The sequence below is a fragment of the Vulpes vulpes genome, chromosome 1 (genome assembly GCF_048418805.1).
Source record: "Vulpes vulpes isolate BD-2025 chromosome 1, VulVul3, whole genome shotgun sequence".
In the NCBI taxonomy this organism is placed as follows: domain Eukaryota; kingdom Metazoa; phylum Chordata; class Mammalia; order Carnivora; family Canidae; genus Vulpes; species Vulpes vulpes.
Window position 1 is genome coordinate 122,433,721 of NC_132780.1, and position 25,624 is coordinate 122,459,344.

Genomic DNA, 25,624 nt, shown 5'->3' on the forward strand with positions numbered 1-25,624 from the left:
ATTCTGAAACTTTATTTAGTGGTATATTCTAAAGGATTACTTAGAAGTTGGAAGAAGTTTTCACTCAAAAACAATTAAATGAATCAACCATGAAATACCACTGGAGCACTTCTGGTTACCACACTAAATAAAAACACACTAAATAAAAACAAATACCTTCAAGTTAGTAGATGATAAACTTAAAAACAATGAAGCCAATTTCCAAAATATACTCAATTACTTTTTTAAGAATATTAATATAAATAAAAGACTTTATGATTTCAAAATCACTCCTTTTCAACTTTAATTTTTTCAAAGTTTACGCCGGCTTCATTGATTTGAAGCTTTGGATCACGTCTTTAATGTAGCTACAATTGGCAAACTGAAGAGAAACCGATTTCTGACTACCACGTACATTTGCCAATTAAATTCAGCTTTTGAGTACCAACAACCTGGTTAGAGGCATAAAAGGCAAGGTAAGGACAAGGAAAAATAATTAATATGCAATGGAAGATACGATCACCAAAAAGAAGCCAATTAAGGAGCACGCTAAGACCAAGTGGAGAACAATATGTAAGGGTAGAAAAGTGGCTGTGATCAGTTAATTAAATGTTAACCAAATGACAGTCATTCTACTAAGTTTTAGCAACACACCTGTTGCATCTCTGTTTCCACATCTGCCTGGGTTACTAACTGAAGAAGCTCATCTTCATGAAGACGAACTTGTGTTTCAAAGCGGGCATCTTTCTCTCGGACCACCTGCTGCATGGAACTCAACTAAAGACACACACCAGAGAAACTATACACGTTACACTCCCCGAATATTGCACAAACATAACTCACACACTATTCTCCAAAGATAGACTCTGAGAACTGATAGAGAATAGGTTTTTTTTAAATTAAATTTTTAATGTCAAGGATGAGAATGTTGGAAGAGAGATAGGCCTGACAGTAACTTCCAAATGTAAGAGAAATCCTATTATCAAACTCAGAAATCAGCCTAAATATAAATTTTGATTAAAAAATACATTTGCATGGTTACTAGAAATGTTTACATAAAAAAGAGGTATATTTTTTTAAAGTTCGCAGATTACAATATTAAGCCTACAAAATGAAATTAGATTTCTGTTAAGTCTTAGCTATGTTAATAGCACATGCATGCTCTAAAACCTTCAGTGAAATTGTCATGCCCTTTAAGTCAAACTTCAAACTAATGTATCTTTTATTCAAAATTCTCTACAACTGGAATAAATCCCACTTGATTGTGGTTAATGATTTTTTTAATGTATTGTTGGATTCAGTTTGCTAGTACTTTACTGAGAATTTTTACATCCATGTTCATCAGGGATATTGGCTAGTCTTATCTGCAAAGAACTGTTTCTACCAAAGAACCTGGTTTATTTCCAAACACACACCACCTCCCCAGATAGCTATTTTCAGCTGTCATTACTTGCAGGCTTCTAGATCACCCTCATCTGTAACTGGCTCTTAACAGAATAAAATGGAAATAAATTGAGAGCTGTTTAATATCAGCATTTTTGTTTTGTCTGTTTTGTTTTGAGGGTGTGTGTATATTGCACGCAACCATCTGCAGATGAACACCTGCTTATTCATTTCCTTAAGATCAGTAGTTGAGCATGCTGACCCGGTCTTAGCTTGCCCATTTTGTATTGGTGCTTCAACTATTGCTAACTTCTCAATTGGTGATACCTTGAATTGACCTCAGCTCTCCTTCTAGGTAGGAAGAAAATCATAATTTGTTTTGATTATCTGAATTCTGACATTGCTATGAATCTGCAATTCGGTGTTGCAAGTATACAGGCACTGGCATCCTTCATTCGCCAAATGCATCTACACATCTTTTCCTGTAAATGTGCCATATTCTTTTTTTTCCTGTTATTTTGCTCAGACCACTCCCCACAAATGGAATGCTTTCAACCATCTTGTTGAGATTATTATCTATCCATCACAGTTTTGCCTAAACTCTAATTTTTCCATGTATCTTTCTTGGATGTCACACTCATGGTAACCTCTTTCATCTCTCAAAATAACTTTCCATTTGTGTTGATGTTTGCTATTCAGTTATTCAGAATGGCTTGCATTACGATGGATTTGTTAATATGTTTATATTCTTGGATTTCCATGTTTTAAGCCACTCAGTAAAAAAAGCACATTTTGTATTTCTCCATCATACACTGTATATAGTGCTTTACATAAAAAGGACACAATAGAAGCTGAGAGGTAAAAGGATTTCAAAATATACAATTTTCACTGAATACACAGCAGCAGGCTTCCCAGGACAGAAAACATCATTAATACTATAAGCTGTCAAAAAATGAAATACCCAACGGGAAATATTAGCTATCATACAAAGATACTTCAGGGAAAAAAAGTTTCCCGAGTCAAAAGCACTCTCAAAGGAAAAATACAAAGGTGGGTGGTCAAACTGGAAATTTAGCAAAACAGAGAGAAGGAGTTGAAAATGCCAGTCCAAACAGTCTGGTCCTGGTATCAGAAATAAATACGAAGCATATCACATACCAGTGCCATTTAACATTGAATCATGTAACCTATACCACTTTCTCATTATATACTAAGTAATCTTCGGATTATAACTTAACTTCCTATTAAGGTTTTACTATAGGGAAAGAATGGACCTACGCATTTGTATTTCTTTTGTTTTATCTACCAATCTCCTTCAAACAACAGGAGTCTATTACTAAGACTGAATTTCTGTGTGCTATTAAAACCAAATTTGGGGCCTACAGAACTAAGATACAGCTACAAAACAAGCTATGGCAAATTCATCAAGGTAAATAACACTTCTGGGCAGCCCAGGTGGCTCAGCGATTTAGTGCTATCTTCAGGCCAGGGCCTGATCCTGGAGACTCAGGATCAAGTCCCACGTTGGGCTCCCTATGTGGGGCCTGCTTCTCCCTCTGCCTGTGTCTCTGCCTCTCTCTCTCTCTCATGAATAAATAAATAAAATCTTTAAAAAAAAAAAAAAAAAAGTAAATAACATTTCTAAGTTTTTCTATTACTCGATCCTTCTCTCTTTTTTCTTTTTTTTTATACATTTTATTTATTTATTCATGACAGACACGGGACTGAGGATCATGCCCTGAGCCGAAGGCAGCGCTAAATGGCTGAGCCACCTGGACTGCCCTACTCCACCCTTCTAATTTCTACTCTAACATTCTAGCTACTATACTTTTATACACTAAAGTTTTAAAAAATTACCATCTAAATTGGCTTGTCGCCATTACACTTTTGTGATTCTTTATTCTAATGATGATGAGGTACCTTCCACCCTACCTGAGCAGCTTGCTCTGCTTGTGTCTGGCTAAGCTCGGCTTTCAGAGTGCTGATGAGTTCCTCCTTCTCTTGGAGCTGCTGCTTCATCATTAAATATTCTTCCATCTCTGTTGAACTCTTATCAGACTGAAGACACAGAAGGAAAAAAAATTTAAACAAAAGAATTAGCACTCTTAATTTTTTGACCTCCCTTTCTTAATTGCCAAAAATACCTATTCATATCCTTCTAATTTGCACTCAACACAAAAGGGAACTTCATGTACTGGGATTTTAAAAAGTAATTATCAGAATTATTTGTCAGAGGAAGACAGAATAGCAGTGGTTTTTCTATGAATCTTCACAAAGAAACAGATAGTACAACTAAATAGTAAAACCAAAAACCCATGGACAATATTTCCAATAAAATTAGGAAGGTAGATCCACAAACCCCAAAATACAAGCAGGTACAACAAACCACCAAAAGCCACAAGACCTGCATGGTATTAGAATCTATGCAAGAGGAAGCCAAGGCAGCAGCAGAGCAACATTAATGGCCTTGAGAACAAGAAAATCCCCAAACAGCCAACAGGTTCTTACTGGAAAGCACAGTTGGCCAATCTTAGAACAGCAGCTTAAATTGGCAGGGCTTCTTCATTCCCCAATATTGGGCAAATTCTAGGGGTCCACAGAAAGGAGGACTAAAAGGTTAGAAGAACCTAGTTCTCTGAATTCTCAGAACTGATTCATCAAGGCTGCCTTCTAAGACATGGACCAGAAATAAGAAGAAACTTATGAGTGAAATAAAAATTATGCAGAATAGAGATAACAGAAACAGAACAAAAAGGTCTATACACATGCTGTATAATTCATTATCAACTAGCCAAATGTGGCTCCAGAGGGCTTGGGACATGACTAAATGCACGAGGAGTTTAATTATTAATATTATTTAATTTTAATTAAAATAGAAATTATTTTCCCATTTAAAATAACTATATTTTACTTTATTGCATAATATCAAATACTCTTAAATTGTCAGGTAAGTAACAAGTGTGCATGCTGTTCCTAGTATGACAATAAACACATTGCCTATCAGTGGATTCATTCAGATTGAATGATTTTTTTCCTGTACACTCATCTAATATTGTAATATATTTCTCTGAATACTTTATGGAGACAGCATCAGTCAGAGTTGATACTTATGTAGATCATAAGAAAAAATGATGTTTCACCCTCAGTTCAGTTACTGGAAAGCTTTTAAGTATGTCTGGAAAAACTTGAGCATAGGAATCTACTATTTTCTCAACTGGAAATTTTATGAAATCTAAACAGAGAAGTATTTCCAATGAGAATTTAACAATCCAAATGGAGATACAATGTTAAAAACACACACCAAATTCCAGACAATGCAAAAAAAAAAAAAAAAAGAAAAAGGAAAATAACACAAAAATAATTATTAATTTCAAAAGTACATTTTGAATATATTGGACTACATGAAATACAGGGTAAAATTAATTTTACCCGTTTCTGCAATAAAATTTTAAATTATGCATGTGGCTTACATATTACTATTGGACTATGTTGGTATAGGCCAAAGTGAAGGGCAGGAGGAAGAAAACCAGGAAATCCCAGAAATCCAGTTGCCAGATCTTTGGACACAATACAAAAAAAAATAATAATAATAACAACAAAAGAGAGAGACCTGGTAAGTAAAGTTTTCCTGAACCAAGCCTCCTTCCAAAAGTTTAGAAAAACTAATTGCTCACAAAAATAAGGAACAAACAAGGATCAAGGTCAAGTTTCATACAAAGTTACTATTAAAAAAAAGCTAAAGAGCAAAACATACTTAAAGGTGATAATAACAGACTAGAGGCATGTTCAAAAACAAACTAAAACTGCAAAAAGTGTTAAAAATTTTAAGAAAACTATACAAGACATAGAAAAATAGCATAATCAGAAAAACTCAGAAATGAGGTGACTGAAATTAGGAAAAATTTTATATATAAGAAAAAAATTTCAAAAAGGAAGTCTAAATAAGAAGGAACACAGAAGTAAACAAACACAAAACAGAATACCTTAAGTGAAGGGGAAAAAAAGAAAATTTAAAATGAAAAAAGAAATAAAAGAGAATCAAAATTGACAAATATTAAAGAGATTCAAAGGAACATTCAGATAATAGAAGTCCCTAGAGAAAAAACCAGACCAAATGCCACAAGCTATATTATTCAAGAAAAATTATTTTGAAATAAAAACGTGAAACTATATATTAAAAGAGCACACTGGGTATCCACAAACATCAACCAAGAATGGCAGACACAAATTGCTAGATGCAGGCAGGAAGGAAGGGAAGTCGGTGAGGGAAGGAAAGGGAAGAAGAAAGGAAATTGACAGATACATAGATAAGTATCTGTTGGCCATCTAGAAAAATGTATTTGTCATCCATTGGGCCCTAGTGATTCATTAACCCAATGACTAGGAGTTGACTTAACACCCCTACCTGTGCACTTTGTTCTGCATGTGCCTGGGAAAGTTGGGCTTGCAAACAGCTTATTAGTTCCTCCTTCTCCTGGAGTTTCTGCTTTATCTTTTCTACTTCCATCTCTTCCTCTGTAGAACTCTTATCATGCTGAAAATGAAGGCAATAAAGTCATTGATTTAAAAGAATTATAATTAACACGTATCTGATCTTTTGCTCTAACTTGCCCTATATAACCATTTGATTATAGTTTTATAAATGGGAGCAAGAAATAACACCTAACTTAACAACCAGGAAGGAATCTTAAGAGTTTCCCCCCCATTGTAGTATGGCCCAGTTAGCTACTTACTAGTAGATTCATCCTCCCTCAGATAACAGCTCTCAACTCTGGACAATATAGAAAAACAGCTACTTGAAAATGCTAGAAGGCAACCAAAAGCAGTAAGATACTGAAAAGGAGTCAATACCTGGAAGAAACAACACCAAGTTTCCCGTTTTTATGGTTTTTTAGTCTCAGGACAAAACCAGTCAGCACCACACAGGACTAAAACTTAATAGAAAACTTAGTCTCACTGCCTTGAAGAACCAGAGGACAGAATTCAGAAAAGCATAGGTGCTGTTAGATGAGGGGCAAAACATCATACAAGACCTTGTAAGGGAAATCCGAATCTTTCAAGTCTATTTTTCTTTCCCAAGAGCTCTCCCTGAGATTGAACAAGACTCTCCCTCCCTATTGAATTCATCACCCTCAAATGAACCAAGTCTACTTATTAGAACTACACAAAATAATTTTACACTTTCTCCTACAGAATAGTCAATCAAGCATCTGAGGATTGCCCTCATCTCTTCAACTACATTTGTCAGAGAATTTCTAGCTCTGTAATGGGTAACAAGAGTATAAACCTGTAACGATTGATTGCTAGAATTTAGAAATCATTTGATTTGACCCTCTTATTTAACAGAGTGAGGAAATGAAGCTTCCAAGTGTTGATTTGTTTAAGGTCTTAGACCTTAAAATCAAAACAAAACAAAACAAAAAAGCAGAGTACAAAATAGATCATTTAAAAATCTAACAACATAGTAGGGGGACCGTTAGATGAAACAAAGTAACATGGGAGAGACATCAAGATAAACAAGCTATTTTAGAAGAATAAGTAAAGCTTCTAAAATAAGCTTTGAGAAGTTAAATAAAGCTATTGATGCAGGAAAAGTAATGTCTTCTGAGCATTAGACCCAAAAGGAAAGACGAATCAGGGTACTAGGAATTAACCAGTTACTCCAGGGTTGTACCTAGAAAATCAGTTACAACCTCATTTCCCAAGAACTAAAAACATTGAGATAAGAATACTACTGAATCAAAGAGTAAAATAAGGTGAAATTAGGAAAATAAAAATAAAATCAAAAACAGATTTCTTTTGTAGAGTTAAGTCTAGGCCAACTGCAGTGTGCACATGTGATATGCCAGCCTCTATATATTCTACACCAAATTCCAAAAAAACTGAAGATTCTTGTTCACTAAAGGGCTGCCTTAATGTGAATATTTGGGATTTAACTATATAGAAAAGTAATAAAAATGAATATTGGGACAATAGTCTATTTTTCAAAAGGTACCACTTCCCTTACTCCTCTAACCCTGACCTTAAATTGTTTTATTGGTGTCATAAACATAGAAAGCATCCCTTACAGGGAGCCCAAAGCAATCTAGTTGATTCAGTTACAATGCATGAAACTTTAATCTGCTACAGTGTGGCCATATGAGGACATATTCTTTGTCAAGTCACTGAATTAAAGAATTCAGAACTCATAGAAATTTTCTTACAGACCACGTAGTTTAATCTAACCGAAGATGAAATTCCTCCAAAAGTATGTGCCTCTCCTATATAAATGCTTCATTGTGGTATTTACTCGTCTTGTTGGCCTTTTTTAATTCTCTAAAAGTCTAGGTCACATTTCATTTCTGTATTTTCTGTTGGCCTTTTATTCAGTGTGTGGCCCAGAGCTCAGCTAGACTGCAAGCTCAGTAAGAAAGGATAGCATCTATGGCTGTACTACTTTAGCTTCGTAAGTTTTTGTGACTAGTGAAGATCTGCTATAATGGGAGGCTTTTCCACTCAGAAAATGTGTAGTATATCTAGTTACCATACCTTGGAGAGTCGCTCCTCTGAATGAGATTCTGTAGGCAGAACAGTCCCTCCTTGTGCCTTCATTTCTTCTATGTGTTTATTCAAAGAAGTTAATTTGGCCTTAGCATGAAGTTTTAGTTTTTTTATTTTGTTATCAGCAGCTTTTCTTTCTTCCTGTCACAGAACAATGACAATAAATATGTAAATGGTTTTTCACCATGTATCTAGTATTTAATAAAAGTTATTCTTGGGTACGTATCATCTTACAGTATTAGGGAAATAAGAGTCACTCTCTCCAATAATCTAAGTGAAGAGAAAAATCTAAGTAAATGTTGTGTCTGTCATATCAAATGCTGGCAAGAAAGGAGTAAAAAACCATGGTACCTGTAGAACTTCATCTTTTTGCTGCAATTGAATGTCCTTCTGCCTAATGATTTCTTTCAGCTCTACCACCAACTGCTCAGCATAAGCCAGGCGCTCCAGAACATCCTCTTGTGTTCTATCGTTAAATTCCATGTCAGATTCTTGGGGTAATGCCTAGTATTTAAACAAAAAGTTGCCAATGCACCAGGGAAAAGATATCAGTGTCCAAAAAAGAGTACCTTCAATCCAACTTCATCTTAACTCTTGCCTAACTCACCTCCATACTTAAGAAATCTTTCCAACTCTGATCCAATACTAATGATCATCATAGCCAATAAAATATGTTGAGTATTTTGGAAATGTTAAGTACTTCACAAGCAAAACATTATCTCATTTATGGTATTATCCTAATTCTACCAAAAAGAAAAATAAAGAGAAGCAAAGATGATAAACTATCAAGTGTAAGAACCCAAAGCTTAAGGGCAGCCCTGGTGGCGCAGGGGCTCAGCGCTATCTGCAGCCCAGGGTGTGATCCTGGAGACCCTGGATCGAGTCCCACGTCAGGCTCTCTGTATAGTGCCTGCTTCTCCCTCTGCCTGTGTCTCTGCCTCTCTCTCTCTCTGCATCTCTATGAATAAATAAATAAATTCTTTAAAAATATATTAAAAAAAAAATAACCCAAAGCTTAAGTTTAAGAGAGCAGTTGAGTAAAATTCTCTTAACTATTAGGCAATATTGCTTGTCTTTCAGAAAACTAAAGGACTTCTTTTGATTCCCCATGTGGTTATCAAAAAATATAAACTATAAGAGAAGTGTTAGATAAATTTATAATAGCAAACATATTTTCAGACCTGAAAGGTGCCCCAAGTTCTGCCACTTATTCAAAACTTTGCTAGGGAACAGGATATATACCGGAAGAGAATTTACAACAATCTAGCACTAAGCAAGGCTCAGGGAACAAATAAAAAAAAAAATCTTTCCAATCTCATCCAGGACTTGATTCCCATCACTATGGCTCACAGGCTACAAACTTACAGAAGGATTATTTATAAAGAATCAATATTTTTTCTTAATCCTCTCTTCTACCTACCTAGCAAAATAGAGGCTGCTCAAAACTGTCTATCTTAAATTCTTTCCCCGGAAGAGCATGGAATACACACACACACACACACACACACACACACACACACACGTATCATCAGTTTCATTCAGAATAGAGCTACTCACAGGGTCTAGGGAAGCCCTCATATTCTCATCAGTGTCATCTCCTGATAATTCATGCAAAACAACATTTGCTAATCCTGACAATCGGCTCAGCATTTCTGCAGAAAAAGAAAACATAAGAATCAGTAAAATGGATATAGGCTTCTCTTGTACTGGTTGGTAACTATATCATCTACAAGTGAAATAAAAACTGTACAGGTGATATATATTAGACATAGACTATAGAGGATGATATCTTTAAAAATGCATTTACAGTGTATGTACAGTGTAGTTGCACAGTGCTCTTTTCAGGGCAACTGCACTGCACTTTAATAACCACCATTAATGTTTTCTAAGTCAAATACAGACATAATTGTTTAGTGGCAAATAATGTTTCTTAGTTATTTAATCTCTTTTCTTTCATCATAATTTCATTTACAAACATGAACTTCTAACAGTCCTTCGCCTGCCAGAATGTTATTCTCTCCTACTTTGTCAAATAAGCCCATTATGCAGTGCCCCCATGAACCCCATTCTTTCCGGAGGTTTCCTAAAAAAAATCATGTAGTCTTGCTAGAATTTGAATATAATTTTTGTTCAATGTATGGCAATAAATTCATATATTAGAAAAGAAGGAAAAGAGATTTACATTAGCAAACTATGCTGCTTCTGTAGCAAACTAGAAAAAGAAGAGCAAATTAAAACAAATATAAGCAGACAAAAAAGATACTAAGAGGGATCCCTGGGTGGCGCAGCGGTTTGGCGCCTGCCTTTGGCCCAGGGCGCGATCCTGGAGACCCGGGATCGAATCCCACATCGGGCTCCCGGCGCATGGAGCCTGCTTCTCCCTCTGCCTGTGTCTCTGCCTCTCTCTCTCTCTGTGTGACTATCATAAATAAATAAAAATAAAAATTAAAAATTAAAAAAAAAAGATACTAAGAAGAGAAATTAATAAAATTAAAATAGAAAAACAGAGAAAACCAGTAAAACCAAAAGTTGGTTCTTAGAAAATGGGTTCAAATTTAAACAACCTAGAATTTAACATAGATTACTATATGCAGGAGATTATATACGAACCTAAGGGTAATCTTATGTCAAAAATCACTAATAAATATGTAAAGAATAAAGAAAAAGAAATCCAAACATATCACTAAAGAAAATCAGTAAACCATGAAAGAGAAAAAGACAAGGAAGGATCAGAGAAAAGCTCCAAAACAACCACAAAACAAGTAATAAAATGGCAATAAATACATATCTATCAACAATTAATCTGAATGTAAATGAACTAAACATTACAATCAAAAGACAAAAGGTGACTGAATGGGTAAAATAAATAAATAAAATCCATCTATATGCTGCCTACAAGAGACTCATTTCAGACCTAAAGACACACGCAGATTGAAAGTGAGGGAACAAAGAAATATTTATCATGCAAAGAGATGTCAAAAGAAACCTGGAGGGCAGCCTGGGTGGCTCAGCGGTTTAGCACCGCCTTCAGCCCAGGGCCTGATCCTGGAGATCCAGGATGGAGTCCCACGTTGGGCTCCCTGCATGGAGCCTGCTTCTCCCTCTGCCTGTGTCTCTGCCTCTCTCTCTGTGTGTGTCTCTCATGAATAAATAAATAAATAAAATCTTAAAAAAAAAAAAGAAAGAAACCTGGAGTAGCAATAGTTATACCAGACAAGGTGGACTTTAAAACAAAGACTGTATCAAGACACAATGAATGACACTATAATAAAAGAGAATCCAACAAGAAGATAGAACGATTGCAAATATTTATACACCCAACCTGGGAGCACCCAAATACATAAAACAGTTAATAATGAACATAAAGGAACTAATCAACAATAATACAATAGCAAGGGCCCTTAACCCCTCACTTGCATGAATGGATAGATCATCAAAACAGAAAATCAACAAAGAAACAATGGCTTTGAATGACACACCAGAATAGTGTGTGTGTAAATGGGTGATGGGCATTAAGGAGGGCACTTGTAAGAGTACTGGGTGTTTTTTTGTTTTTGTTTTTGTTTTTTAGTACTAGGTGTTATATGCAAGTGATGAATCATTAAATTCCACCCCTGAAACTAATACAACACGCTATATTAACTAACCTGAATTTAAATAAAATCTGGAAAGGAAAAAAATCTTGAAAAAGAAAATTAGCCACTTTCTTACACCTTACTCAAAAATAAATTCAAAGTGGATTAGAGACCTAATGTGAGACCTAAAACCATAAAAATCCTTGGTCACAGGCAATAACCTCTTTGACATTGGCCACAGCAACTTTTTTCTAGATATGTCTCCTGAGACAAGGGGAAAAAATTAAAAATAAACTATTGCTTCTGCACAGCAAAAGAAACATCAACAAAATTAAAAGGGAACTTGCAGAATGGGAGAAGGTATCTGTAAATGACATATCCAATAAAAAGTTAGTATCTAGAATCTATAAAGAACTTATCAAATTCAACACCCAGAAAACAAATAATCTGATTAAATAATGGGCAGAAGACATGAACAGACATTTCTCCCAAGAAGACATACAGATGTCCAACAGACATATGAAGAGATGTTCACCATCACTGATCATAAGGGAAATGCAAATCAAAACCACAATGAAATATCACTTGTCAGAATGTTAAAATTAATAACACAAGAAACAACAGGTGTTCCCAAGGATATGAAGAAAAAGGAAATTTCTTGCACTGTTGGTAGAATGCTAACTGGTGCAGTCACTCTGGAAAAATAGCATGGAGATTCTTCAAAAAGTTAAAAATGGAACTATCCTATGATCTCTGCCTATGTCTCTGCATTTCTCTCTCTGTGTGTGTGTCTCTAATGAATAAATAAATAAATAAAATCTTAAAAAAAAAAACATTAAAAGGATCCATACACCACATCGAGTAGGATTTATTCCTAAGATGCAAGGATGGTTCAATATCCACAAATCAATAAATGTGATGCACTACATTAACATAATGAAGGATAAATAACACATAATCATCTCAGTAGATGCAGACAAAGCATTTAAAAAATTCAGCATCCTTTCATGATAAAAACTTTCAACCAATTAGGTACAAAAGGAATGTACCTCAATATAATCAAGGCCATATATAACAAACCACAGGTAACATCATACTCAATGACAAAAAGCTAAAAGCTTTTCCTCTAAAATCAGAAATAAGGATGCCCATTCTTACCACTTCTATTCAATATAGGACTAGAAGTCCTAGCCAGATCTTTTCTTACACAAGGAAAAGAAATAAAAGGACTCCAAATCAGAAAGAAGTATAATTGTCTGTTTGCAGATAACATGATCTTACTTATAGGAAACTCTAAAGACTTCACCAAAAATTACTACAACTAGAGGCGCTTGGTGATCCAATCAATTGGGAGTCTGACTCTTGATTTCGGCTCACTTCATGTTCTTGGGGGCATGGGATCAAGCCTCAGATCAGGCTCCATGCTCAGCAGGACTCTCCTTCTTGAGTTTCTCTCGCTCTGCCCCTCCCCTTGCTGTGTCTTTTCTCTCTCCCTCTCTCTTTCAAATAAATAAATTTAAAAAAATTATTACAATAAATGAATTCAATAAAGTTGCAGGACCAAAATCAATGTACAAAAATTATTATGTTTCTATATATTAACAACAAACTATTCCCCCAAAGTTAAGAAAATAATCCCACTTATAATAACATTTTAAAAAATACTTAGGAATAAACTTAACCAATGAGATAAAAGATTTATACACTGAAAATTATAACATTAATGAAAGGAATTCAGAAGACATATAAATGGAAAGATATCCATGCTCACAGACATGAAGAATATTATTAAAAGTCCATTATCACTCAAAACAATCTACAGATTCAATGCAATCCCTATCAAAATTCCAGTGCCTTTTTTTTCCCACAAAAATTAAAAAATTAAAATCATTTAGAACCACAAAAGACCCAGAATGGACAAAGCAATCTTGAGCAAGAACAAAGCTGGAGGCATCACATTTTTTATTTCAAAATATACTACAGCTAGACAGGTGAAGAAGGGCACTTGTTATGATGAGCACTGGATATTATATGTAAATGATAAATCTGAATTCCCCTCCAGAAACCAATCTACACTGTACGTTAACTACTAAAAATTCAAATTAAAAAAATGTTTTTAATTAAAAAAACTTTTTTTTAAAATACACAAAGTAAATGGGAAAATATATGCCATAAAGCTATGGTAACCAAAACATTAAGATATTTATATAAAATAGACCAAGGTAACAGTAATAAATAGCCCAGAAATAAATTATACATTTACAGCAACTGATCTTCAAAAAAGCTGCGAAGAATACACAATGAGGAAAGGATAGTCCCTTTAATAAACGGTGCTGAGAAAATTGGTATCCACATGCAGAAGAATGAAACTGGACCCTTATCTCACAGCACATAAGAAAATCAACTCAAACTGTATTAAAGGCTTAAATGCAAGACTTAAAACTGCAAAACCAATAGAAGAAAGCATAGGGAAAAAGCTTCTTGACATTGGTCTTGACAATAATTTCTTGGATATAACCTCAAAAGCACACATAACAAAAGCAAAAACAGACAAATGAAATTGCATCAAACTCAAAAGCCACATACCAAATGAAACAATGGAATAGAGATAACCTACAGAATGGGAGAAAATATTTGTAAACCATACATCGGATAAATGATTAATATGCAAAATAGATGAGAAACTCAATTCAACAGTAAGAAAATCTGATTTTATTTTTTTAAGATTTTATTTATTTGAGACAGAGAAAGAGAGAACATGAGTGGAGGGAGGGGAGCAAAAGAAGAGGAAGAGTGAGAAGCAGACTCCCCACTGAGCAGGGAGCCTAACATGGGGCTCAATACCAGGACCCTAGGATCACAACCTTAGCCAAAGGCAGACCCTTAACCAACTGAGCCACCCAGGTGCCCTGGAAACGATTTTAAAATGGGCAAGGGAACCAGACAGACATTTCTCCAAAGAACATATACAAATAGCTACAAGGTATATGAAGAAATGTTCAACGCCAAAAATCATCAGGAAAATACAAATCAAAAGCACAATATCACATCATTATCTGTTAGAATGGCTACAATCAAATGAACAAAAGGTAACAAGCGTTGGCCAGGAAAGTAGACAAAAAGAAACCCTTGTACACTGTTGGTGGGAATATAAATTGATATAGCTATTAGAGAAAACAATCTGGAGGTTCCTCAAAAATTTAAAAGTAGAATTATCCATGTGATCCAACAATCCCACTTTTGGGTATATGTCCAAAGAAAATCAAAGCAGTATCTTAAAGAGATATTTGCAATCCCATCCTCATTGCAGCATTACTCACAATAGCTAAAATACAGAATCACCTAAATGTCCATTGATAGATAAACAAATAAATAAAATGTGTCATATATACATACATAATGGAATATCATTCAACACCCCCCCCCCAAAAAAATGAACTCCTGTCATTTATGAGAACATGGATGAAGTCTAATGCTAAGTGAAATAAAGCCAGATATAGAAAGACAAATACTGCATGATCTCACTTAAGCTGGAATCTAAAAAAGTCAAACTTGGAGACGCAGACAGTAAAATGGTGGTTGCCTGGGAAAAGTGGATAAGGGAAATAAAGAAAGGTTTGTCAAAGGATACAAACTTTCAGTTATGCAGGATAAATAAATTCTGGAGGCCTAATGTATAACATGGTGACTACAGTTATTAGTGTTGTAATATGTCTGAAATTTGTTAATAGAGTACATCTTAAATGTTCTTACCACATACACAAAAGGGCAATTATGTGAGGTGATAGGTATTTTCCATTTTTTAATTAGCTTGAGATAAAGCTCAAAAATAATAATAACCTCAATAAAGCTAAAAAATAATGACAATAAAAAAAATAATGACAATATCCACTTCCAATATAAACGTATTCATAACAAAAATAGCTATCTATAAATTGCTAAATTTTTATACACCATTTAACAGCACAGTAGAGCACAACAGTAAGTATATGATGGAGATATGTATCATATTTACTTGCAAACTTTGCTGAATGCAGGCATATTTTCTTTGATTTGAAAGAAAACAAATACCTCTGTTCCCCTCCCCCCCCAGTAGAAAAACCCAGAAATGAAGGGGAAATTCAAGAAATAACTGAAAAGTTTTAAAAATCATTTTGGAAATGAAGATGAAACTAAAAAATTTAAAAAATAGGAAAATGAACAGTCATAATAAATCACACATAAGGAAAAAAAACAAAGTAAATATAATTTTACAAATCAAAAGGAAATCATCCATAAGCTAAGCATGCAACTACCTTATGACCCAGCAATTTTACTTCAGAGAAAAGAAGTCTTAAATTCACACAATAACCTATACATAAATGCTCACAGTAGCTTTGGTTGTAAGAACCCAAAACTGTAATTAGCATAGAAGTCCTTTCAACAAGAAAATGGTTAAACAAACTATGGTAACAAATATACCACAGAATACTACATAGCAAAAGCAAGCAATAAAAAAGAAATCAGGAGAAAGTGATAAAGATTGATGATGAGCAATGTGGACAGTCAAATTCCCTGAAGAAGAAAAGCAAAGTTACAGGAAAAAAAAAAAAAACAAAAACCCACACACAAATAAAGCATAATTGGAGAACACTTAACTAAAATTTTAAATTTCTGAAGTTTGAAGCTACATATTGAAAAAGGCTGCTATGTAACAGAGAATATCAACCCAGAACAACCAACAAGACATTCCAGTAAAATTAATGGACTTAAAAATTATCCATTAAGATTTAGGCCAAAAGATCATGTCACGTAAATTTTTAATAAAGGAAATAAGACTACCCTCAGACTTTTCAACTACAATATTTTTGCCAGAAAAAAACTGGAGTTACAGATTTGAGATATTCAAGGAAAGAAAATGTGAGCCAAGGATTTTATTTTCAGCAAAAATGACCTTCAGATATAAAAACCACAGAAAGCATGCAAGAAAATTCATGCAAAATTTTCCCATGAGCCTTTCCTAAGGCATCTATTAAAGAGGAAGCTTGAGACAATTAAAATGACTAAAGAACCATCATCATAAAAACTGGTGGTAAGCACTAAATATATAGTTACTTGTAGAACTAAGACTGGGACAGAGAGAACATAATAATTACATACTCTGATCATATATGGGACTACCATAAAGAAAAATGGAAGGTGTAAATAACATATGCAAAAAAAAACTTTTTAGAACTGTTTTTCAATAACCAAAATCACTGGTGGTTGTATCAGTATTGTTATTCCTTCACAATTGTGTACGTGTCACGTGGAATTAAAGTAAATGAGCTGTATGGAACCAGAAAAGATCCTGGACAGCCGGAGGAAAGTTGAAAAAGAAAACTAAAACTGGTGGCATCACAATTCTGGACTTCAAGCTCTATTACAAAGCAATAATCACCAAGACACTATGGTACTGTTACAAAAAAGACACAAAGATCAATGGAACAGAATAGAGAACCCAGAAATGGATCCTCAGCCCTATGGTCAACTTATCTTTGACAAAGCCGGAAAGAATACCCAATGGGAAAAAGAGAGTCTCTTCAACAAATGATGTTGAGAAAATTGGACAGCCACATGCAAAAGAATGAAAATGGACCATTTGATCACACCATATACAAAAAGGTTCAAAATGGATAAAAGACCTGTGAGACAGGAATCCATCGAAATCCTACAGAACACATGCAGCAATCTCTGTGATTTCAGCCGCAGTAACTTCTTACTAACCACAACCCCCAAAGCAAGGGACACGAAGGCAAAAATGAATTATTGGGACTTCATCAAGATAAAAAGCTTTTGCACAGCAAAGGAAACAGTGGGCAAAACCAAAAGACAACCTACAGAATGAGAGAAAATTATTTGCAAATGACGTATCAGATAGAGGGCTAGTATCCAAAATCTATAAAGAACTTATCAAACTCAACACCCAAAGAAGAAATAATCCAATCAAGAAATGGGCAGAAGATACGAACAGACATTTCTCCAAAGAAGACATACAATGGCCAACAGACACATGAAAAAATGCTTAACATCACTTTGTATCTGGGAAATACAAATCAAAACCACAATGAAATAAATACCACTCAGAATGGTGAAAATTAACAAGTCAGGAAACGACAGGTGTTGGCGAGGACATAGAGAAAGGGGAACCCTTGTACACTGTTGGTGGGCATGCAAGCTGGTACAGCCATTCTGGAAAACAGTATGGAGGTGTCTCAAAAAGTTGAAAATAGAGCTACCGTATGACCCAGCAATTGCACTACTGAGTATTTACCCCACAGATACAACTATAGTGATCCGAAGGGGCAACTGCACCCCAATGTTATAGCAGCAATGCCAACAATACCCAAACTATAGAAAGAGCCCAGATGTCCATCAACAGATGAATGGATAAAGAAGATACACACACACACACACACACACACACACACACACACACACTGGAATACTACTCAGCCATCAAAAAAATGAAATCTTGCCATTTGCAATGATGTGGATAGAACTAGGGAATATTATGCTAAGTGAAATAAGTCAATCAGAGAAAGACAGCTTTCATATGATCTCATTCATATGTGGAATTTAAAAAACAAAACAAAGGATCATAGGGGAAGAGAGGAAAAATAAAACAAGATGAAACCAGAGAGGGAGACAAACCATAAGAGACTCTTAACCATAGGAAACAACTAAGGGTTGCTGGGGGGGGGCGGAGTGGAGGGATGAGGTAACTGGGTGATAGACATTAAGGAGGCACGTTATGCAATGGGTATAAGACTGATGAAACACTGACCTCTACCTGTGAAACTAATAATACATTATGTTAATTAATTGAATTTAAATACAATTTTAAAACTTTAAAATAAATTTAATGAAATTCTAAAAAGATTTTTGTTGATTATTCTCTATGTTATATAATTGATTTCCTCTAGAATATGCATTAGATGAAAAAAAGAACATGTATTAAAAATATTACACTTAGGGATCCCTGAGTGGCGAAGCGGTTTAGCGCCTGCCTTTGGCCCAGGGCGCAATCCTGGAGACCTGGGATCGAATCCCACGTCAGGCTCCCGGTGCATGGAGCCTGCTTCTCCCTCTGCCTATGTCTCTGCCTCTCTCTCTCTCTCTCTCTCTCTCTCTCTCTCGATCTCTGTGTGTGACTATCATAAATAAATAAAAATTTTAAAAAAATCATTACTGTTAAAAAAAAAGTATTACACTTAATATGTATCAAATATATACTGATTGCCTAATAAACTTTTACTCAGACTAGGAACAACAGCAAAAAAATATGATAATAAAAAAATAAAGTGAGCAATTAACAGGCATAGTAATTCTATCAGATTTTCAGTATAAAAAAAGGAAATACAGGTATAAAACAAGAAATTAAGAACCTCAAGATAAAACCTGACCTTGAATTTGAATTGAAAGTATCAGTATGAACTTACAAGGTATTTTACCTTAGTACATCCATTTTCTTAGCTCTGTCCACTGAAAAGGCTTAAAAATAATGACAAACTGAAAAGCAGTGAACATCTCTAATGCTATACTGAGGTATTTCAATACTATTTCTCATTAAAAAAAATTTTTTTTAAATAACAGAGCTTCTTAGAGAAATGGCTAATTCCAGTTCTGAAGTAGGAAATGTACAAAAGAAGCCTGAAACATCTTGTCATACAAAATAACAAAGAAGATATCAAAGATTAACTAGTCAAGAGACCTGGGAGCCAAATTGAGGAGGTTCTCTGGACCAAAGGATCAAGTGAGTTTCCAAGAAGAATATGAATTGCAATGTATTGAAACCAACAAAAAATATTTAAATTCCAAGTTCATAATATTAAACTAGTCATCATCTAAGTATCTTGAAAACTAGCCAAGTCAAGGAATTATCTGGTCTTTTCTATTTGAACTTTATCATTCAGGAACCAAATAGCAGATATGGGGATCCATCTCCTCATAAATTATTCAGCTAATAAATGAAAACAAGATGGTAGACTTGGAATATTTAGTCTACTATTTTGCATCTCCTTGTGAAATCATGGATGTAGACACTAAGTATCAACAGCTGATAACAACAAAAAGAACAAACCCAGACATTATGAATCCTCTGATGAAAGAATATAACACCACCTATAATCTTGGCAGAGATCAAACCTCAGTGTGAGGAAGTCTCTGAATCCAGCTGCCAATTTTCAGGAAATGCAAAGGACACAGGAATATGCCGAATTGCCCCATGATAGTAAAATTCTGAGAGTGTCAAAAAGTCTAGGGTCTTCCACAGAAATTGAAAGGAAAAGACTTAAGAGATACCAAGCTTAAAAACGGGAGGTGGGAGAGGATAAGATTCATATTGGGTGATAAAACCAGAGAGAAACCACAGGGAAGTGATAACAATGAAAAGAAGGAAAGCAGGTGGAGGAATTTCTCAGATGACTGACTAACTAACAAAGGCAGATTTCTTGACCTCATGGTTACTGTAAGAATGCTCACCTCCTAACAATTCATTAAACTATATATTTTTGGTGTGCTTTTTTGTACTTGAGTTTTCTTTTACACTAAAAAGTTTTTTTTTAAAAAAATCAATTACTAGCTAGAGGGAGTTACTGGACTTAACTCTTGGATTGATCACATACCATGACCTATAAATATCTTAATCACTGGCCATTTTCCACGATTTTCACTTCAGATTCTCCAACCAACCTCCAACCCTCCTCTATCATAGCCCTGCTGTTTGCACCCACACTTTCTGCTCTAAGTTTGGATCCTAGTAGCTACTGCTACTATCTTTAGGGCTAAACAGAAAAGTACTGGGATTTCAGACATTCTGGCAATGTTCTCAATCATTTTAAAACCACAGACCCTTTAGAGAAATGTAAAACTATCATGTGTAGGCAAACATATGCACATATGTACATAACCAAGGTGGTATGTCCTAAATAAAATCTTTTGTATATCACCATTAGCCAAGAATATTGTAATGGTTATGTAATGTCTATTGGGAAAGTATTTTTTTCATTTTCCAAATATACAATTAAAATCCTGGATGTCTTCTCAAACTAAGACTCCATCTTCCTCTCTCCCCACCACTGGAATCCAACACTACCATGCATGAGATTCTGATTCATCGTCCCTAGGAAGGTATGTCTCCACCAGCATCCTACTGAAAATTACAGCACATGAAGGACACATACAAATGAACATAGGACAATGATAATATTAATGGTAACAATTATTGAGCAATATGTACCACTTTATATACATTTTTCTATAATCCTCACAAAATCTGCAAGATCAATGTTACCATCATCACCATTTTAAGATAAGGAAAACAGACACTCAGAGCAATTAATACATTTCAAAGTCTGTCCACTAAATGAGCACTACGGAGTAAGATAAAAAGCTCCTCAAATGAAAAGTGGGTTACTTTTCTCACACAACTGTTTAAAAATAAGTATATTTGAAAAAAAGAAAAAAGATTCGTATTCAGGATGTACCATTTCAGGTAAAAGTAAAGGAGTTTCTCATAGATTGATTCAATAATCCAAGAGGTCCATGAGAGAGTAAGTACTATAGTGGAAAGAACAGCAAATCAGGAACCAGAAACTGAGATTTCAGTTCTGGCTCCCAAAAAAGAGGCTGTACTCTGCTAAGTTAATTTACAGTTTCCTCATCTTCAAATGAAGAAGGGTGACAAGAAGCACTCTAATGACCAGTATTATGACTCCATGATTCAAGAGTGATTTGTATAGCTATTGACATAAAAGGAATAATATGGAAATGTAATTGGAAAGGGCATCTCAGGCACATTTAAGTGCTTTAGGTAGTTCAAAAGTTGAGAACTTGAGAGCAAAAGAGACACTAAGTAGTCATGCTTAAGCTAAATGAAAAAGGATGGATATCCCTGTCGAGGCTCACTGTAGGACAGAAATGGGCAAATGTATATATAAAAATTAATAAAGGGAAAAATACTTATGTTCACAGTAATATATTCATGTCAGAAATATATGTAACTCTTGGACAAAATGCTCTTACTACTGTTTCATAAAGCACCAGAATCATGAGTAGCAACTTGGAAAAAGAAAAAAATAAAAGGTTCCGTGCCAAGGCCTTCAATAAAACACTTAGGCAAATAAAACAATCTTCCAAAGTCAATGCTGGCTCCACCTTCCACAAACGCTGCCACAGGATCTCGACATTAGTATGTTGAGGTGGCACCTGGAATTTTAGAAGTATTATTTTCTCATAGTCTTCGCTGCTTGCTATAAATAATTATCCTGAAAATACCTACTTGGCATGAAGCATAATGCTGGGAGACACAAAAATGTAAAAAGAAAAAAAAAGCATGTCCCTAGCCACAGAGAATTTAGTACAAAGGAAATAACTGAAGACACTGAAGACAGTGCATGCCTAGGTGCACATCTGTTTGCTTTGCGATTTAAATCACATCTTCCCACAAAAACAACACAGAAAATGGTGAGCACTCCAAGCCACTCCTCAAATTTATTTAATGTATACTTGGTTGAGCCTCAGTAGTTTTAATTCTCAATCAGTTTAAAAACGGAGCTGAGAGAGAATGGTACTATATAGTGGGAAAAAGCATAACCAATATTATGACATTTTATAATTATGAAATTAAAAGCTAATTTTCATGACAAAAACTATTTTCATTAAAAAATTTAGAAGTAAATGGTAGCTATAATTTATATAAGCACCACTATACACTAAGTTCTGTTTCAACAGCTTTGCATATAAAAACTTAATCTATCCTCATTACTTTTTTTATTATTAAAACAACCCCAACAAGGAGGCACTATCAATATCCTCAATTTTAGGATGAGTAAACTGCAGCATAAGGGAGATCCTATAATTTGACTAGTCACAGAGCTCCATAAAGCTTCTTGGCCAGTGGAGATATACAAAAAAGATAATCTATTTTTCTTAGTAACCTCATCACATTCTTCATTGGCGCGGAAAGCAGAGCTGGGGTCATGAGAGCACTCATATACTTATACATACTTACAGTTCTAGAAGTACTCTTTTTTGACTACAGAAACTGAAATAAAATGATTCAGGGTGATATGGCCCAAGAATCCCACATTTATACAACAGACAGGTTCGCACAAGGACACAAAGATATAAGTACATAGATGTACAGCAGTGGTTGTGACGGTCAATAACTGAATACAATCCAATGTCCACCAATAGGGGACACACTAAATACATTTTAATGTTTCTATGAGGTAGTTTAATACTTATGGATAGAGAAAAAATATCTTATAGTATTAAGAGAGAAAAGAAAAGTAGAGAATGGTTAAGTGTATCATGATTCCACTTGAGAGAGAGAAAAAGGAAAAGGATATATAAGTGCTTGAGTATCATCAGAAAGTTTCTTACAAAGAAATAAATTCTCTACAGTGCTTTCTTTACTTCTGGGAAGTGGGAAATGGGGGAAAAAAGGAGAAAGATATATTTTTTTATATTATATCCTTTTGTATTGAATTTCATTTTACCAAACGTACATATTGCTGATTTTTACGTGGCTTAATTAAAAGTATAGCATTACTGAGCCTAACCTTTTATATACTGGTTCCTAACAACAGACTGGCATATAATGATCAGAGGTGCGATGCATTCCAAATAATTTGTTCTTAGTATTTAACCAAGAGAAGTTTATGAATGATTTATTATTTTTATGAGTAAAATCAATATCCCTTTAACTAATCCATTAATGCAAAAAGGGGAAAGGGAGGGGGCCTCTAAGAGTCAAGCAGAAAGGGGGAAAAAAATTATCTCCTAAAGATGATTTTTAGGAGGTTCTATCCCAGAAGAACCTCAAAAAAAAAAAAAAGTTCACCCATCCTCTCTGAGGAGTTCTCCACTGCCATCTCGCAAAGAACTGTAACTCTTTTATTTTTTTTATTTTTATTTTTTTAACCTTTTTAAAAAAAAAAAAAGATTTTATCTATTTGTTCATGAGACAGAGAGAGAGAAAGAGAGACAGACAGGCGGAGGGAGAAGCAGGCTCCATGCAGGGAGCCCGACGGGGGGACTCGATCCCAGGACCCCGGGGTCACGCCCTGGGCCGAAGGCAGATGCTCAGCCGCTGAGCCACCCGAGCTGCCCTCTAAGATTCTTCAAAAGCTCAGAAAGCTTCCAACTACCGCCACAGGCCCAAGGACTTGCCCCAGTGACTCTAGATATCCCTGCCCCTCACCTAACCGGTCCTGTCACCACAGACCAACTGGAACTCCTTAAATAAGTCAGACAACTACATTCCTCTTTGGTCAGGGGACTCAGCCTCCCGTCTCCCCGACAGCCCTCCCCTTCAGCAGAGGGGCATCCTCCACACCACCAAATCCAGTTCTCTTTTTTCCAGAACTTTCTTCGGGGTTTCCTTTCTTCTAACGGCCCGCCCACCTCTGATTCCTGGGACGGTCGTGCTGATGGCACCGCCGAGCTCGTTCCTGTCTCCGAATCTCGCCAGCACGTCCTTACGCAGGATCGTCTGACAGGCCCCCTCTGGTGTTCTATCCGTCGTCACCGCTTTCTGTCATCTCCGCCTTCCAGAGCTCGGACTCCTTTGGGTCCCGCCTCCCTTTCCGGAAACTAAGTTTGTTTAGGGCCCGGGCGCCGCGGGGGGGGGGGGGGGCGGGCAGGTTCTCCCCGACGTCAGCCAGCTGCGTACCCGCGGCGGCCTCAGCGAGGCCAAACTGACAGGACTGACCAGACAGACGTCCCCGTCGCTCCCGGAGAAGAAACGTCCTGGGCAAGGGGCGGGCCGCGCGGGGAGAGCCCACGAAGCCCTGCGACGGGACCCGCTTGCTTGTGAGCAGCCAGAACGAGGCCTGGTGGGTTGAAGGGAGGCGTGTGTAGGGCCGGATCCCGGACGGAATCGGGAAGAGGAGCGGGCAGGGAGGGGGCCCGAGAGTGGCCGCTTCGGTGGCGGCCCCCGCGGACGGGGGTGACCGTTAAAGGACTCAAGGAAGGGAGGACTCACCTGGGAGAGCGTGCGGCCGGAGGCACCGGGGGCCCCCTCCCAAACGCGAGCCACGTCAGCTCGGGAATCCCGTGCGCGGCACCTACCGCCGCCGCGCCCCGTCAGGGGGACTCAACCACTCGCAGTCGGGACGGAAGACGGGATTAGGCCCGCGACCAATCAGGGCTATCGGCACGGCGTTACCACGGAGACCAGGCACGCCTTGTTTGTAACTAACCCATCAACGATGACGGAAGCCAATCAGCGCCCGGAAATTCTCGGCTTCCTCAAAGAAAGAGCCAATCAATGGCCTCTAAACAGCGGCGGAGGGGCGGCGCAGACGCGAGCGAGTGCCCCGGAAGAAGATCTGCGGAGTAACCGGAAATGCCTGGAGGGCGTGCGTGCGTGCAGCGGCGGGTGTCAGGTGTTAAGCCGTGGGAAGGGGAAGCGGCTGGGCGGCCGGGGGGAGCGGGGCTCCGGTCTCCCTGCAGTGTGGACGGTCTGAGCCGGGTTACGGCGGGCTTGGACTTTAGTGGAGCCCCCGTACTGCGGGCACCAGGTGTTACAGGATTGTTTGGATGAGCTGTTGCAGAAGGGAGTGGGGGTAGGGGGCTTGCTCTTAGAATCAGCGAGAAAGGAAGTCGTCTAATGCGATCCTTCCATTTTTACTATGAAAAATGAGAACCGGGTTAACAAATTTTTTTTTTTTAATTTTTTTTTCATGAGAGACAGAGAGACAGAGAGAGAGAGAGGCAGAGACACAGGCAGAGGGAGAAGCAGGCTCCATGCAGGGAGCCCGACGGGGGACTTGACCCCAGGTCTCCAGGGTCACGCCCTGGGCCTAAGGCAGGCGCTAAATCGCTGAGCCACCCGGGATGCCCACTTTGCCATCTTTTGAATCTTTGTTTTCTCCCCACTAAATTATTACGTCCAAAAGACAGGAATTTTAATCTTTTGGTTTCAGCTGTATTTACAGGTCCAAGAATAGTACGCGGTAGGCCACTCAGTATCTCTAGGAAGTACATACGATTATCACCATTTTATACTGGATAGAATAAGGTTTGAAAAGATTAAAGAATTTGCACAAATTCACATAATGAGGGGCAGAGCCAGGATTTGAAGTAACTATCAAGGGGTGTCTGGGTGGCTCAGGGGTTTA

The 25,624-nt window shown here is 36.7% G+C and overlaps 1 protein-coding gene across 13 annotated transcripts in view; it reads right to left on the bottom strand.

The window, feature by feature from the left end:
- GOLGB1 (golgin B1) overlaps positions 1 to 24,770 on the bottom strand; it is an 85,536-nt gene extending 60,766 nt beyond the window's left edge. For 2 of the 13 annotated variants that reach the window (XR_011994954.1, XM_025990147.2), the window contains exons 1-7: positions 24,487 to 24,711; positions 9,460 to 9,554; positions 8,254 to 8,406; positions 7,891 to 8,043; positions 5,768 to 5,896; positions 3,295 to 3,420; positions 634 to 756 (exon numbers count right to left, since the gene is read on the bottom strand). Coding sequence is in view for 12 of the 13 variants with exons in the window: in XM_025990147.2 (XP_025845932.2) it covers positions 634 to 756; positions 3,295 to 3,420; positions 5,768 to 5,896; positions 7,891 to 8,043; positions 8,254 to 8,406; positions 9,460 to 9,552 (777 nt within the window). In the remaining variant the exon portion in view is untranslated. Of the gene's footprint in view, positions 1 to 633; positions 757 to 3,294; positions 3,421 to 5,767; positions 5,897 to 7,890; positions 8,044 to 8,253; positions 8,407 to 9,459; positions 9,555 to 23,906; positions 24,335 to 24,486 lie in introns of all 13 variants that reach the window. The other 11 variants (XM_072724650.1, XM_025990148.2, XM_072724669.1 and 8 more) reach the window with 11 other exon arrangements.
- Between the last annotated feature and the right edge of the window lie 854 nt (positions 24,771 to 25,624).